General features: G+C 46.7%; 1 protein-coding gene across 1 annotated transcript in view; it reads right to left on the reverse strand.

Moving 5' to 3' along the window:
- The window catches only part of TCERG1L (transcription elongation regulator 1 like), a 127583-nt gene extending 117094 nt beyond the window's left edge, over positions 1–10489 (reverse strand). The window contains 3 exon segments of the mRNA XM_069460561.1: positions 7132–7312; positions 8060–8206; positions 10169–10489. Coding sequence (XP_069316662.1) covers positions 7132–7312; positions 8060–8206; positions 10169–10489 — 649 coding nt within the window.
- Positions 10490–14261: the final 3772 nt, after the last annotated feature.

Below are 14261 nucleotides of genomic sequence, written 5' to 3' on the forward strand. Positions count from 1 at the left end.
ACTATACCAGTAGCACATTTGTAAAAAACTGGTATAATTTTGAAGTAAGTTCAATCACACACACGCACATACACACACAGTGTCTCATATAAAGAAGATTTATCTCTGTTAATCTCCTGTGTATTCCACCAGCAACCCTTCTAAGTGGGTCACTTTCCTATCCAAGACCCTCCACGTAAAAACACCATTCGTTCCTCAGCAAATTCTTACAGTTTTCTTAGTCTAGATTCCAGACATAAGTGACGCGTATGGTCCCTCCACCGGTACGAACAGTTGTCCCCACCTATTTTGTGCACTTTTCTATGCCATGTGAGTAGAGTGTTTTCTCCAATTACAACATCCAAGTAACTAGAAACACGTAGGAAGTACGTTCCCTTTTGTATGTTATATGTTATCCATCCATTTTGCCGAAGTCTTTTTAATTCTGAGAGTTTTTAAGTTGACTGTTGTGAGTTCTCGAAATGTAAAAGTATATACCCTTCGAGGAGTATTTCGTATTTCTGTTTCATTTCTTATTGCATCGGCCAGAACTGCCAGGAAACACTCACAGTAAAATGATGAACAGCGACTCGGCTATCCTGGGAACACTGACAGCGTTTGCCGCAGCCAGGTGGGTGGTTTCTAGGTAACTACTCTGTACCAGGTTCTACTTCCTCTTTAGTTTTCTGAGCCTTTCAATGGCGGGTGCATTTGCATTTTATCAACAACACATCATACCAGCTATTTAGGAGTCCAGTTTCCCTCATTAAGCATACAATGTGATATCACTGTTTCGCCAATCGTGACACGCACCCAACTCGATCCTGGCAGATGTTACTGTTACTATACTGCTAAATTTTCAATACTACTTTTATGATTCTTATTGCTATCTTTATAACTGAGATTTATCTATTTATTTGTTTCTACTTTTTGTATTTTTAAAACACATTGGTAGCCAACTTCATACTACAATTAGAGTTTCGCCATTTTCTGTATTCCGAAACAAACTCTGTGTCTCGAAATGGTTCTGCTTAAGGTAAAACTTAGACTATCGAGTTTAGACTTTTCTTCTTTTTAGTACAGGCATTTTAATGCTATAAATTTCCGTCTCAGCCTGCTTGGATGGCCTATAGATTTTTTTATATTGACTTTCATTTTCATTCAATCCAAAATATTTTCTAACTTCCTCTGTCACTTTTTCTCTGACCCATGTACTAATTGACAGTTCCATTTTCAGATATCTGGAGATTTTCTAGAGACTTTTCTGTTACTGATTTCTAGTGTAATTCTATTGTGGCCAGAAAATGAATTATGTATATTTTTAATTATTTATAATCGTGGCTTGTTTTATAGCCTAGAATATGGTACTGATGCATGTTCCATGTGCAGATAAAACATATATCCTGTTGCTGTAAGGTAGAGTGGGCTGTAAGTGCCATCTGGGTCATGCTGGTGGACGGGATCGTGCACGTTCTCAACGTGCTCACTGGCGCTCACCGAGGAGCCTTCTTGCCCCATCAGCCACTGAGATGACTCGGAAAACTCCAGCTGGAGGCATGACTATGTCTTGGTTCTGATCTCTCAGTTTTTTCCCACATATTTTTAATTTCTTTTATTAGAATTGTTGTACCTTCTTTGTAAGTTTTTATTTATGTATTTTTAGTTATGTTATGTCCCGTTTTATCCCTGGTAATACACTTTGTTCTCAATTCTCATTTACCTGATATTAACGCGGCCACTCCACCTTTCTTCTGATCTGTGTTTGCATGCTGTCTCTTTTCCAGGCTTTTAGTTTTATTCTAAGTCTTCCTTTTAAAAGTGAGTTTCTTGTAGACATCATATATTTGAGGCTGAAAATCTGAAAACTTCTGCCTATTAATTAGGGAGTTTAGATGTTTATATTTAATCTTCCATTTTACAGGTTTGGCTTTATACTTGTTCCAGCTGTACTTTGATCCTTTGCTGTGTTTTTCTGCTTTTTAGGTTGAGGATTAATTATGATTTCATTTTTATCTCCACAATTGTTTTATTAGTTGTAACTCATTTTACAATTTTAAGTGCCTGCTCTATGTACATATATATGGTATATATTCATATATATAAAATAAGACATAAAGCATATCGTTAATTTGTCACCTTCAAAAATGCCACACCACATGAGTGGTGTAATAGCCTGACAATTCTATACTTTCAATTCCTCCCTCCAGACCTTTGTGAAATTGTTTATAAACATTTTTATTTTACATGTGATTTTACATGTTACATCATGTAACATTTTATTTTATATGTTATATCATGTAACATTTTATTCTTTGTCCTTTATACTGTCAGTTGTCTTTTAGAGTAATTAAAAATAAGGAAAAAATATATATTTTATCTTCATGTATTCCCATCTCTAGTGCTCTACTTTTTGTTTAGAGGAGACTTTCTCTCTGGTATTACGTTATTTCTTCCTGATAAGCTTCTTTATAACTTCTTCAACTGTAGGCCAGTTACAGGCAATGAATTCCTTTTGGCTTTAGTTTGTTTGAAAAAAAATTTATTTCACCTTAGTTTTTAATAATTATTTTTGCTTGGTATAAATTCTGAATTGACAGATTTTTATTTCAGTATTTTATACATGTCACTTCATTTTCTTCTGGCTTGTATAGGTTTTGACAATAAAATTCCTGGAATTTTTATCTTTGTTCATATTTGTATAATGTGTCTTTTTCTCTGTCTTCAATATTTGCTTTTAATCTTTGAGTCAAAAGTTTGACTATGATTTCTCTAGTTTTCAGTTTCAGATTATTGTTTATTTTTGCTGTTTTTCAGTATTGGGGTTTGCTGAGCTTTTTGGATCTGTGGTTTGATAACATTCTTTTTTTATCACCTTTGATCATTATCTCTTCAAATAGTCTTCCTGCTATATTCTCTTCTTGTCCTCTGGGACTTTGATTATATATAAGTTAAACCATTTGACATTATCTCATAGCTCTGGGAAAGTATGTTCCATGTCTTCACTTGTTTTCTCTTTGTGTCTCAGTCTTGGTAAGTTCTACTGATCTATCTTTAACTTCACTGATTCTTTCCTCTGCTGTTTCACATCTACTCATGAGTCCGTCAAAGTAATTTTTCATTTCTGATACCATGTTTTGTTTTTTTCTAATATTTCAATTTGACTTTCTTATATCTTTCATATCTCTCGTGAAATTCTCTATCTGTTCATTCATGTAGTCCTCCTTTCCATTTTCTCATTAAACATATTAATCACAGTTAATCATAGAACAAATAGTTCTAACATCTGTGTCATCTCAGGGTCTAGTTCTGTTAATTATTTTGTATCTTGACAATGGCTTATCATTTCTTGCTTGGTTTGTGTGTCTTGTAACTTTTTTTAATCAAATGCTAGACATCATGAGTAGAATAGTAAAGAATAAGATAAATAGGATTTACTCCTGGGAACAGACACACCCTGTCTTGTGGCAAGTTGTTAGTGAATTAGTTGGCATCATTATATTCAGGAGTTGAACTGGATTTGGGTTTTGTTGTCATGGTTGACTTCAATAACCCACAGCTTCCAAATTCTTTAACAATGCCTTTTGCTTAGGGGAAGTTCTGGGGGGAACAAAAATCTGTCTCACATTTATGCACACGCCCAGGTTTCCAGCCATCCCTATATCCCTGCACCACATAAAAGGATTCATGCTCCTCTCCTCCCTCCAGGAGCAGAAAGCAGTTGCTTTATACTCAGTACTTGCATCTTTATAAAAGATGCCCCCAGAGCTGCCTCACCACCCTGCATATGAGGACACAGCAAGAAGGTGTCATCTGCAAGCCAGAAAGAGAGCCCCCATCACACCGACCATGCTGGCACCCTGATCTCTGACATTCAGTCTCCAGAACCGTGAGAAGGAAACGTCTGCTGTTTAAGCCCCACAGTCTGCCTTTGCTTCTATCATGACAGCCTGAGCTGACCTAGGTGAGAGCCAAGTACAGCCCCCGCTCCTGGTGCCGTGCCTGCAGAGAAGGGGCGTAAAGATGGTCTGCCTGATGAATGAAGAGAAGAATATGAACATTAAGCATAAGTTAGAAATGTCTGACTTAGAAATGTCCAACAGGCTTTTCTTTTGGATCTCAGTACAACAGCAGATGGTTATCATTATTCTCATCACAGGTGAGTCCAGTATATTTAAAAAATAAAGGTCTTTATAGTATTAATTAAAGTTTAGATGGGTTATCCAAATTCACTCAAATGGTGCTCATATTATCTGAGACCTGTGCCATGCACTTAATCCTTAGCCAGCGTCACCCACCTAATCTCCACCCAGAGTGACCCGACTGTTTGACAAAAAGCACGATACTCGAACAAAACCGCCTGCTGGTGTCACATCATCGGAGTTCGTGGTACAACTAGCTATTATTCCTAAAACAACAGTGCAAATAAAAAGTGCTTAAAGAATGATTAGTGCTTAAAAAGTACTGTCTCTCCAAGAAAGGAAAATGAGCTTAGCTCATGAAGCATGATTGAAATGAAGGAGTTTGACTCACTCTTCCAGTGCCCTGCAAGTTCTAATTCTGTTTCTTTGATTAATTTAAAGGAGATCAGTAAAAATATATCTGATTCTGAGGCCACTTATTTCTGAATATATAAATTTATAATAATACTGATCAACATAATTTAAAGATTATATATTTATGCATTATGTGCTATACATACTACATATTTACATACATTTATATATTTAGAAATTGTATAATGTATTTGTAATATAAACTAAGTATAACATACACACTAGTTTATAATACGATGTAAAAATTTAATAGTAATTTTTTAACAAGAACAGCGTATCTGAGAATTTACACTTAAATATCTTAATAGAGTTGTGTTTTCTCGTTGATTGCAGCGAAATGGAAAGGCCGTCTCCAAGCTTCTGGCTGGCTGGGAGTTCGCCCAGTGAAAGCCACAATGAGATATCACCTCACCCCAGTTACAATGGCAGTCATCAAAAAGTTCAAGAACAATAGATGCTGGTGTGGATACAGAGAGAAAGGAACACTTCTACACTGTTGGTGAGACTGCAAATTAGTATGACCTCTATGGAAAACAGTATGGAGATTCCTCAAAGAACTAAAAGTAGACCTATCATTCAATCCAGCAAGCCCACTACTGGGTATTTACCCAAAGGAAAAGAAGATTTTTCATCAAAAAGACACCTGCACCCGAATGTTTATTGCAGCACAATTCACAATTGCAAAGATGTGGAATCAACCCAAGTACCCATTGATTCATAAGTCGGTACTTAATAATATGTGGTATATGTACACCATGGAGTACTACTCGGCCATGAAAATGATTAATCTTTTGCAACAATCTGGATGGAACTGGATACCATCCTCCTAAGTGAAGTGTCTCAAAATGGAAAAACAAACACCACATTACTCACTATTAAATTGGAACTAACCGATGAGCACACATGTGCACAGAGGGAAGTAACACTCAGTGGAAACCAACCAGGGGGAGGGGGTGAAGGGGAGGAGCAAAAACCTACCTAGCGGATACTATGGACACTATTTGGGTGAGGGGCACACCTATAGCTGGAACTCAAGCATTACAAAATGATCCACATAACCTAAAACATTTGTACCCCCTTAATATTTTGAAATAAAAACATATTAAATATGTGCCATGTATTAAACATATTAAATATGTACTACAAAATAGTAAGTAAACAATGTCCACAATATAGAAAATCTATGAGAGGTTGCCGTAAGCTTCTCCAACTGGACAGACATTTAGCATGTTTACAGCACCAGTTCCCTAAGAAGAAGATTAAGTCAATGCTGGAAAACATCTATATGATATTCAGGGATAAGCTGAGAAAAGGAATATTCACTCCAAGATTAACTTGGAACAAGTGAACTGATTTCACTGTTTTAAAACTAACTTTGCTGATTATTTTCACGGTAGTTGTTGCCAATGCATTAGGAAATTAAAATATGTTTTCTTACATCAAAAGAGCCATCCAAAACCATGTCAGTCCCATAGAATACAAGCCATCTAGTCATCTTCATCATCATTAAATTAAATAGGAACACGAGCATCTTAATGTACGATGTTTATGGATGCAGGCGTGCACCTTGCCCACTCAGATGTCAACCAATCACTAAGTCCCCAAATCATCACCAGGCAAGACGGCAAGTTTCACTCGAGAATCATTAAGACCCGTGAGAAACACAGAGTTCAGCTGTCCTCCCTGACTCATCACCAGACAAGACTCACAGCAAAGTGGAACAAACACGTAGGCAAACAGAGAAGAAAACAAATATATCTCCCAAACCAGCACTGCATTATCCACAGGAACATCTTCTTATTACTAAATTTTATAGACACATATTGAGACAAGCTTGGTAGGTAGGAAATTACGGGCAGATAATGTGATTCTAAAGTCATAAAATATTCCATTATGGAAGGTGTTGCAAGATGGTTTTGGCTCGGGCAGCATTTGCTTTTATGAAATGATCGTATGTTAAGGTGATTTTAAAAATCAATTTAAAAATTCACAAGATGATTTTATTCTCCTGTTCCTATACAGGTTTATTATACAATCTTTCATCCAGGGATTATTTCATGTGAGTCTGCTCCAGGACAAATGTTCTTTCAGGTCACTAGGCTCCAAAGATAGAACAACATCCATCTTCCAAACAGGGCACTTGATAGGTCACCTCTGGTATCACCCCCAACGTGAAGGCAAAATGCACGGAAATCATTTATGTAGCTGTGTCCTACGGACCAGTGAACTTCATGGCATGCACCTCACCCCAGACAAGTAACACTTTTTTAATGAGTTGACTGGTCAACTAGTGCCCTATTAAGAGCTATCAGTAGAAGTCACGGTCCAATCCTAAAAGTAGACACTGTGAGTACGATTTTGCGCACATCCCCATAGCCGTATCTTCATCTTAAAAATAGATCCTATATTCAAAAAATAGTAAATAAACTACCCAAGGCTCAATTTTTATTAAAAAAGGATTCATGGTCATGAAAATAAATTATATTTTACCAAGAGAATTAGTTCATTAAAATGACAAATATGGTTTTCATACCTAAAATCCACTTACGACCAAAGCAAAAAAAAAATTGTACATCATCAGCATTATTTTGGCACCAACCTGGAATAGGCTGAGAGGCTAACACCACCGTGGGAAGCGGCCTGGAGACAGCAGCTGGCCTCGACAGGGACACCGCCACCTGATTGGCCAGCAAGTGAGGCTTTTCGTGCCCATGGAACAATCTTGACTCCTCGGGATGTATCCACGTTGAGTCCAGAGCAAAGGAGTTATTTAGGAAGATCTGTCCGAAAATAATGCAAGTATAACAGGTAAGGTAAGGCACGTGACAAAGCTAAACACTCCTGTGTAAACATTTAGCTGCCTTGCACTGATCAAACACTGGGCAATCTATGAATGTGACTCTATCAAAGCACCATTCCAAAACGTAGAGACAGATCTGCCGGGCTCGGGTGCGGATCATCTCCTAGGTAAAGTCCCCTGGGCTCTTGTTCAACTATGGACCTGGTCACTTCAGGCCAGCGATCAGTGGTCAGTTTACAGATTAAGAAATCAGCCTGGGGTCATTAGTATGTTGGACAATGAGTCAAGGTTTTACTTTTTCTCCAGTTTTCATGTAAGAGAAATGTAGTCAGCAAATTTGAATTCAAAAGCAGGAAAAAAAATCAGAAAGATGAAAATGCAAAGCAATAATAGCAAGAAAAACTTACTTTTAAAATTTTAACATATGTTATATAACATTAAAGGCAAGATTTTGAACATGGTTACAGACTTAATCAAAAATTTAAAAAAAAAATTCTGATTCAGAAATTGGAAATTTTACATTGTTCTATGGAATCCAAGTATTTTAAGCTAAAACAAAATAGTCCTCCCAAAAGTGGCCGATGTTTTTGAACACATCAATCTAATTCCAAAATGATCTGTCAATAATTTATTGCAATTAGAAATTAGATGGTATTTTTGTTGTTATAGCAATACCCAACAACTTAATAATTAAAAGCCCACTTATCCAATTAAATTACTCGCATACCTTACAATTAGGTATCCTTTTGTCTATCCAACTTTTCCCAATAGGAGGTGGAAGAGCAGAAGGGCCGACGTGTGGGAAGATGGGCACCAGCTCCACAGCAGAAGCGGGGGGCAGCCCCAGGGACGCGGAAGGGCCCCCCAGCAGCCACTGAAACCCAGGAGAGAGAAGGCAGCGCTCGTTAGCCTGGCTCATCCATTCTGCTCTGCACCAGCAGACGCTGAGATTACGGCTTTGAAAAAGGAATTTCAAAATGTGTGCATTTATGAGAATAATCTCCTCTTTCCCCAGTCGAGAAAGACTATAAATATTTACAAATCAAAGAAATATTTGTAAAAGTTTTCAATACCTGAATCATCACAGAGCACTACCAACACTGCATTCTTCAATACTGGAAAAGAGCTTCCAAGCCCAAAACCACGAGGAGGACGTGGTCAGACACGAGTTTCTGCCCTTAGATAACGAGAACCACCATGGAAGGAGAAATGCTGGGGATGCCTTCTGTAATTCTTGAATGTTTTAAATAAGCAGCCATAGAGCTGTATTTTATAAAATTCCTTTCAGTATAACATTTTGTATTAATGACATTTGTCATTTTAAAAACACTTAACTAATATTTTCAAAATGGAAATACCTAAGGAGTTAAGATTCAAAGTTTCCCAAGGCTCAGCAACACAAACAGATCCCACAGCAAAGAAAATCTCAGTGTCACATAACCCGAGGTCCCCATGCACAGAACAGAACAGGAAACCTGGAAAGGGGGCGGCAATTCAGGACGGTGTCTCCAGAATGAAAACAACTGAATCCTCACGGGCGAGCCAGTGAGATGCATTGCTCATGACAGCAAACGCTTCGCTATCTATTGTTTTAAAAGCACAAAAGCATCTTTTTTCAAATTTTCCTATCACGTGAAAATGTTCCTCTCATCCCATATATTGTTACTTAATAGAAAGCGTGCAGCATGAAATATCTAAAATATTAATACTAAGTGTTTTGGATTTTTCTTTTTAAATGTATCCAAGGAAAAAATGCAGTTTTCTAAACAGAAAAAGAAAATGTAGTTCCTTGACATTATATACCTCTAGTGGTAGCACTCTGATATAACAACTCCTCCAAAATATGGCAAAAACTACCAACTTTTATTCAATAAAACCCAATATGAACTGCATCACACATCAAAACACAATATCCAGCATCACACAGATGATGTGCCATTAAGTCTAACGACCAATTTTGGAGGCGTTTAACAACATCTTTCAGAAAAGCTCATGCGATGACACTGGGAATTAAATTAATTAAATGGTGTATTCTTAACATAGCCCTCATTTGAATATGCCAGTGAGGTCAGTCGTCGGAATAAAACGCGTGCTGTCCCCGCTTTAAATGCATCTGCACAGCTAGACAGCAAACAAGAGATCTTGCCCAGAGCAGCCTGCCTCGCTCTGTTGCACCATTCATCAAAGGTACCGTCACTTTTTCTTTTTAATTCCAGGTTTTAAACGCCAAACTCTTGTAAAGTGCACGATGGCATCGGCGAAACCGGTGGGCTCGGGCAGGCCTGGGGTGGGGGAGGAAGATGCCGGCAGCCCTCCTCGGTGCGAGGCAGGGTTTCCCCGCGGCTGCCATTGGCTTGAATTCCCCAAGCATTGCCCTGAGTCTGTTTCCAAAGGAAAGGGGCACAGACCCGAACCAGATCAGAATCAGAAACAGCTATTGATCCCGGCCTGCGTTCCCAGCGTGGCAGAGGCTGAAAGTCCCAACTCCCTGCGGTTCGGCACAGCCCGGCCGCGCTCGCCGGGAGCTGCTTCCGCACCGCGCCCCGGACGGCGACCCGGGCCCGGCCAAAGTTGCGGCCGGGCGGTCCCGACTGCGGCCGCGTCCCCAAGCCGCCGCGCCACGGACGGGGACACAGCAAAGCCTGCGGGAGGCAGAACCGGACGCGGAAGCCCGAACTTTCCCGCAGGTGCCCGGCTGCGGGCTGCGCCGGAGGGCCGGGGCGGCGGGGGCGCACGGGCGGGAGCGCGCCGCAGGGCAGGGACCCCGCCGGTGAGGGCCGCGCCGGGGCGGGCGCAGCGGCGACGCCGGGCTGGGCTGGGGACGGGGACACGTTACCTGCCCGTGCAGCAGGCGGTGCGCGGCGGCGTGGTCCGGCGCGGAGGGCGGCGGCAGCAGCGGCAGCAGCGGCTCGCCCGGGGCCGGCCAGCCGGGCAGCGCGGGCAGCGCGGGGACCAGCGGCGCGGCGGGGGGCTGGGCCGCGGCGAGCAGCACCGGCGGGGGCGCGACCCCCGCGCCGAGCCGCAGCAGCCCGGCCGAGCCCGGGACCAGCCACAGCCAGGGCGGCGGCGGGTCCGCGTTCATGGGCCAGAGGAGAGGCTGCCGCGGCCGGGGCTGCAGCTGCCGCCGCCGCCGCTGGAACCTGGCGCCCGCCGGCATCCTACATCCCGCGCGGGCGCGGGCGGCGGGCGCCCGAGTGCGGGCCGGCGGCGGCGCGGGCTCCGGAGCGAACTCGCCGGGCTCCGCCGCGCGGCCGCTCGCTCCGCCCCTGCCCCGCGCGAGGAGCCCCTCCTCCCGCCCGCGCCCTCCCCTCCGAGCGGCCGCCCGCGCCGCCGCCCCCGGCCCGGCCCGGCCCGGCCCAGTCCCCGCCCGCCTGCCCGCGCCCGCACCCCTCAACCCCGGCCCCGGCCCCGCCACCCCTGGCTGGTCCCCAGCGCCGGCCCCCGCCCCTGCCTCCACCTGCGGGTTCCCAAACCCGGAACCTTCCTCCTCTCCCCACCACCCACTGCTCCAGGCCGCCGGTCCCCGCCCCCCCCCCCCGCGGCGGGCGGGTCCCACACCCGTCCCCCGCCCTCCTGTCCTCCCCACCCCGGGCCACCGGCCCCCTCCCCCCGCCTCCCCGCAGTTGATCCCCAACCCCGGCCCCCGCCCTCCTCTCCCCTCGACCACTGGCCCCCCCCACCTCTGCCCCAGCGGGTCCCCTGCCCCTTTCTCCCCTTGCGGGTCCCTAGCCCCGGCCCCGCCCCTCTCTCGCCTGCGTCCTGAACCTGGGGGCGGGGACCGGCGAGGGTGCGCGGGGCCGGGATCTAGCGGATCCGCCTGCCCGGGCTCCGGTGCCGCTGCTGGTGGCCTCTGGCCCTTGCGGACGGTGCGGCCACCAGGCTGGCGCGGATAGCAGAGCCGGGCTCCGGGCTCCCCACTCGAAGGCGAGCAGAAGCCGAGGTGGCAGCACCGGAGCCGGCCCTCCCGGCCGCGCTCTGCCCGGTTTGAGTCCAGACGCGGCCCCTACGGGGTACTGGTGGGCAGGTCCCGACGCCCGTGGTACTGGGCTGCAGGTCCTGAGCCGGGCAGCATCTGACGCTATCAGATAAATCTGCCACTTTCCTGAGGCCACAGCAGGCCAGGGGCCAGGAACTTGAGCCGTGGGTGCCTGGTCTAAAGATCCGCACCCCCTGCCTGCTGGCCTTGGCGTCTGCCTTTGCCTTGTGGTCCCCCACCCCACGCCCCCCTCGCTCCGGTGCAGGCGCCAGGCAGGTGGCCTCAGGGCCTTTGCACAAGTTGTCCCCTTTGCCGGGCAGGTTGCCCTCTGTGAACTCGTCCCGTATCCGCCAGCACGGCCCGTGCTTCTCCGTCCCCACCGCCCGCGGCCCCCGCCTCCCAGCTGCCCACCGGGCAGACTCTGGCTCCCAGGATCTCGCCGGCCAGAGCTCGCGCAGCCGGCGCCAAAGAACTGAGCCCGGCTCGGCGCAGGCCGCGCAGTCGCCGCCAGGCGGCACCGGTCCCCCCGCCGCAGTCCCAGGCCCTGGACGTGGCGCTGTCCCGCAGTCCCCGGCCCCCTGGATGCGGGCGCTCTCCGCGGCCCCCGGGCCCCCTGGACGCGGGTGCTGTGCCGCAGTCACCGGCCCCCTGGACGCGGCGCTGTCCCGACCGCGGCCGCAGCACCACCTGAGACCCAGCCCAGCCCGTGACCTACTAAATCCTTAGGGCGCTAAACTGGAGAAACCCAAGCACAGCTAACGCCACCGCCCGCCCAGTGCTGCTTAGGGGCGTTTGGAGGGGCTTCCTGACCGCCCCCCGCCCAGTGTAAGAGCTTGCATGGACAGCACCCCCGCACCCCGCCTGGGTGGGAGGGCACGCCCCCACCCACGTGCGCCCACCTGGGACTCTCATCACCTCTCAACTCATTGCCCGCCACCCCCCTGAGGTGGACTAAAGCCCCCGGGTGCTTTCAATTTGCTTCTAGGGCTGTTTCCTCACTCTCCTGATTTGCTTAATTTCCTCCTGGCCTGGCATGATTTCTTTCAGATCCGGGCATATGCTAATTTACATAGCTGGCATCTCCATATTTTCTTCTATGCAAACCATTTTTCAATTAGCAAGTTTCTTTCTCTCTTTGATGCAAAAGTACTGACAACATTTTTTTTCTCACCTAAAATCAGAAAGCTCTGCAGATTCGAAGGCTGTTACTATTCACTGAAGCCCTGAATCCATGTGCACATAGTCACATGTGCACACGTGTTGTGTATGTGTTGATGTTGGTGGTCACAGCCCGACTGAGGTGTCCAGGCAGGCATCTCTAGGCATGCTAATGTGGGCCCTGTTCCTGGTCCTGGTTCAGTGTTTTATTTGTCCCTTCTTCATTGTTTGGGGGGAGGGCGGAGACCGCTAGAGGTGGCGCCCGGCTCGCAGGCTGCTCTCGGACAAACAACGCTTCCCCCGTGTGGACCCCGTGCCCCAGGGAGTGTGGAGTCAGCCACGTTCTGTGGGTGCTTCACGTTTCCTTTGGGGGCGTCCCACCCCCTTCCCATACAGCATTGTCCCTGGAGTGGCTCTGCCAGAGTCAGCTTTTGCCAACCAATGATATTCCGTCCTGGCTTCCTAGTGTCCTGCGCTCCTGATGCCTTTGGAGACTGCATCCTTCTGAGCAAAGGCCAGAAAACCACAAGTAACTCTATGCAGAGAACCTCAAAGAAGCCCAAACTCCTTTGCTATGTCCTGCCACAGGCGTCGCTGTGTCACCTACTGCAGTGCTTTGAGCCCCTTTTGTGGAGAGCTGTGTGCTCGAGGCTGGGGCAACAGCCCTGGGTGATACAGTGGCAATCAGCAAGTGCCACTGATTAGTCGCTATGACCCGGACCCAGGAGACGGGCTTACACCCCCACTTCTGGCTCCTGTTTCAGTAATTCGTCTCAGGTTTGCCCCTCACCCCCCCCCTACTCTGCCAGGAACCAGGGGGAGCACCCTACACCCCACGGACGGGAGAGGCCCCCACGGATGCCCTCTGTCAGGGGGCACTTGAGAGACTCCGTGAACCAGTGCTGTGCAGGTCGTGGAACGTCAGGATAACGGTTGAAAAGCAAAGGCAGAGAGGGCGAGAAGACAGGGGAGGGTGCCAGCTGCCACTCAAAGAAGCAGGGCGCCACCTTCTCCCTGGGGCAGAAACGGGGCGACCTGCCCGTCTGAGCAGAGGCTCCACGCCAGGGAGACGCTGCTGCCGGCGGCGCATCTGCCTGCCCGTCAGCGCCCCCAGAGGTCAGCCTGGGCAGGGCAGGTGGCTGGCACCACGGAAACCTCCCTGCAAAAATCCGAGAAATTTGCTTTATAAAAGGGTTTTATGTACAATCTAGTCTCCAGCTCTTCTAACCAATAACAACCTTAAGTCCGTTCACGTTATTCAGCCAAAACCAGCATAAACTTCCTGCTAAAGGGAGACAGAATATCACCTAAGCAAGAGAAGAGCCACAGCAGGAGAAAAGGTGAGTTATCTGCATATGCTAATGAGTTCTGAATTGTTTATTACCTTTCAAGAAGAAACGATGTGGAGTGTTAGGGTGAGAGCAGTGGAACAAGATTTTGCAGCCTGTAGAAGGGCGGTGTTTTTTGCTTTTTTTAAGTTATTTTATTTTGTTTTTCTAAGTAAAATAGAATAGAATTTAAAAAAAAAAAAAAAAAAGTGTGGGGAAGGATGAAAACACTTCCTTCCAGGCCTGCAGAGTTAAAATAAACACCGGGAATGGGAGGGAGGTCGAGGACCCAGATGTCACCTCCCCAGCTCCTTGCACCGCCCACCCACCCACGCTGCCAGAACATCTTTCCAAAACAAATTCCGCTCCGACAGGTCCTTCGCTGCTGAAAACTCGCCAACCTCGAGACGCTGAGCCCTGGGTGGAAGCCACAGCCGCCGCCGCAGGGGCCTGGCGCACCCGGGAGA

Source organism: Eulemur rufifrons, chromosome 28 (genome assembly GCF_041146395.1).
Source record: "Eulemur rufifrons isolate Redbay chromosome 28, OSU_ERuf_1, whole genome shotgun sequence".
Taxonomy (NCBI): Eukaryota; Metazoa; Chordata; class Mammalia; order Primates; family Lemuridae; genus Eulemur; species Eulemur rufifrons.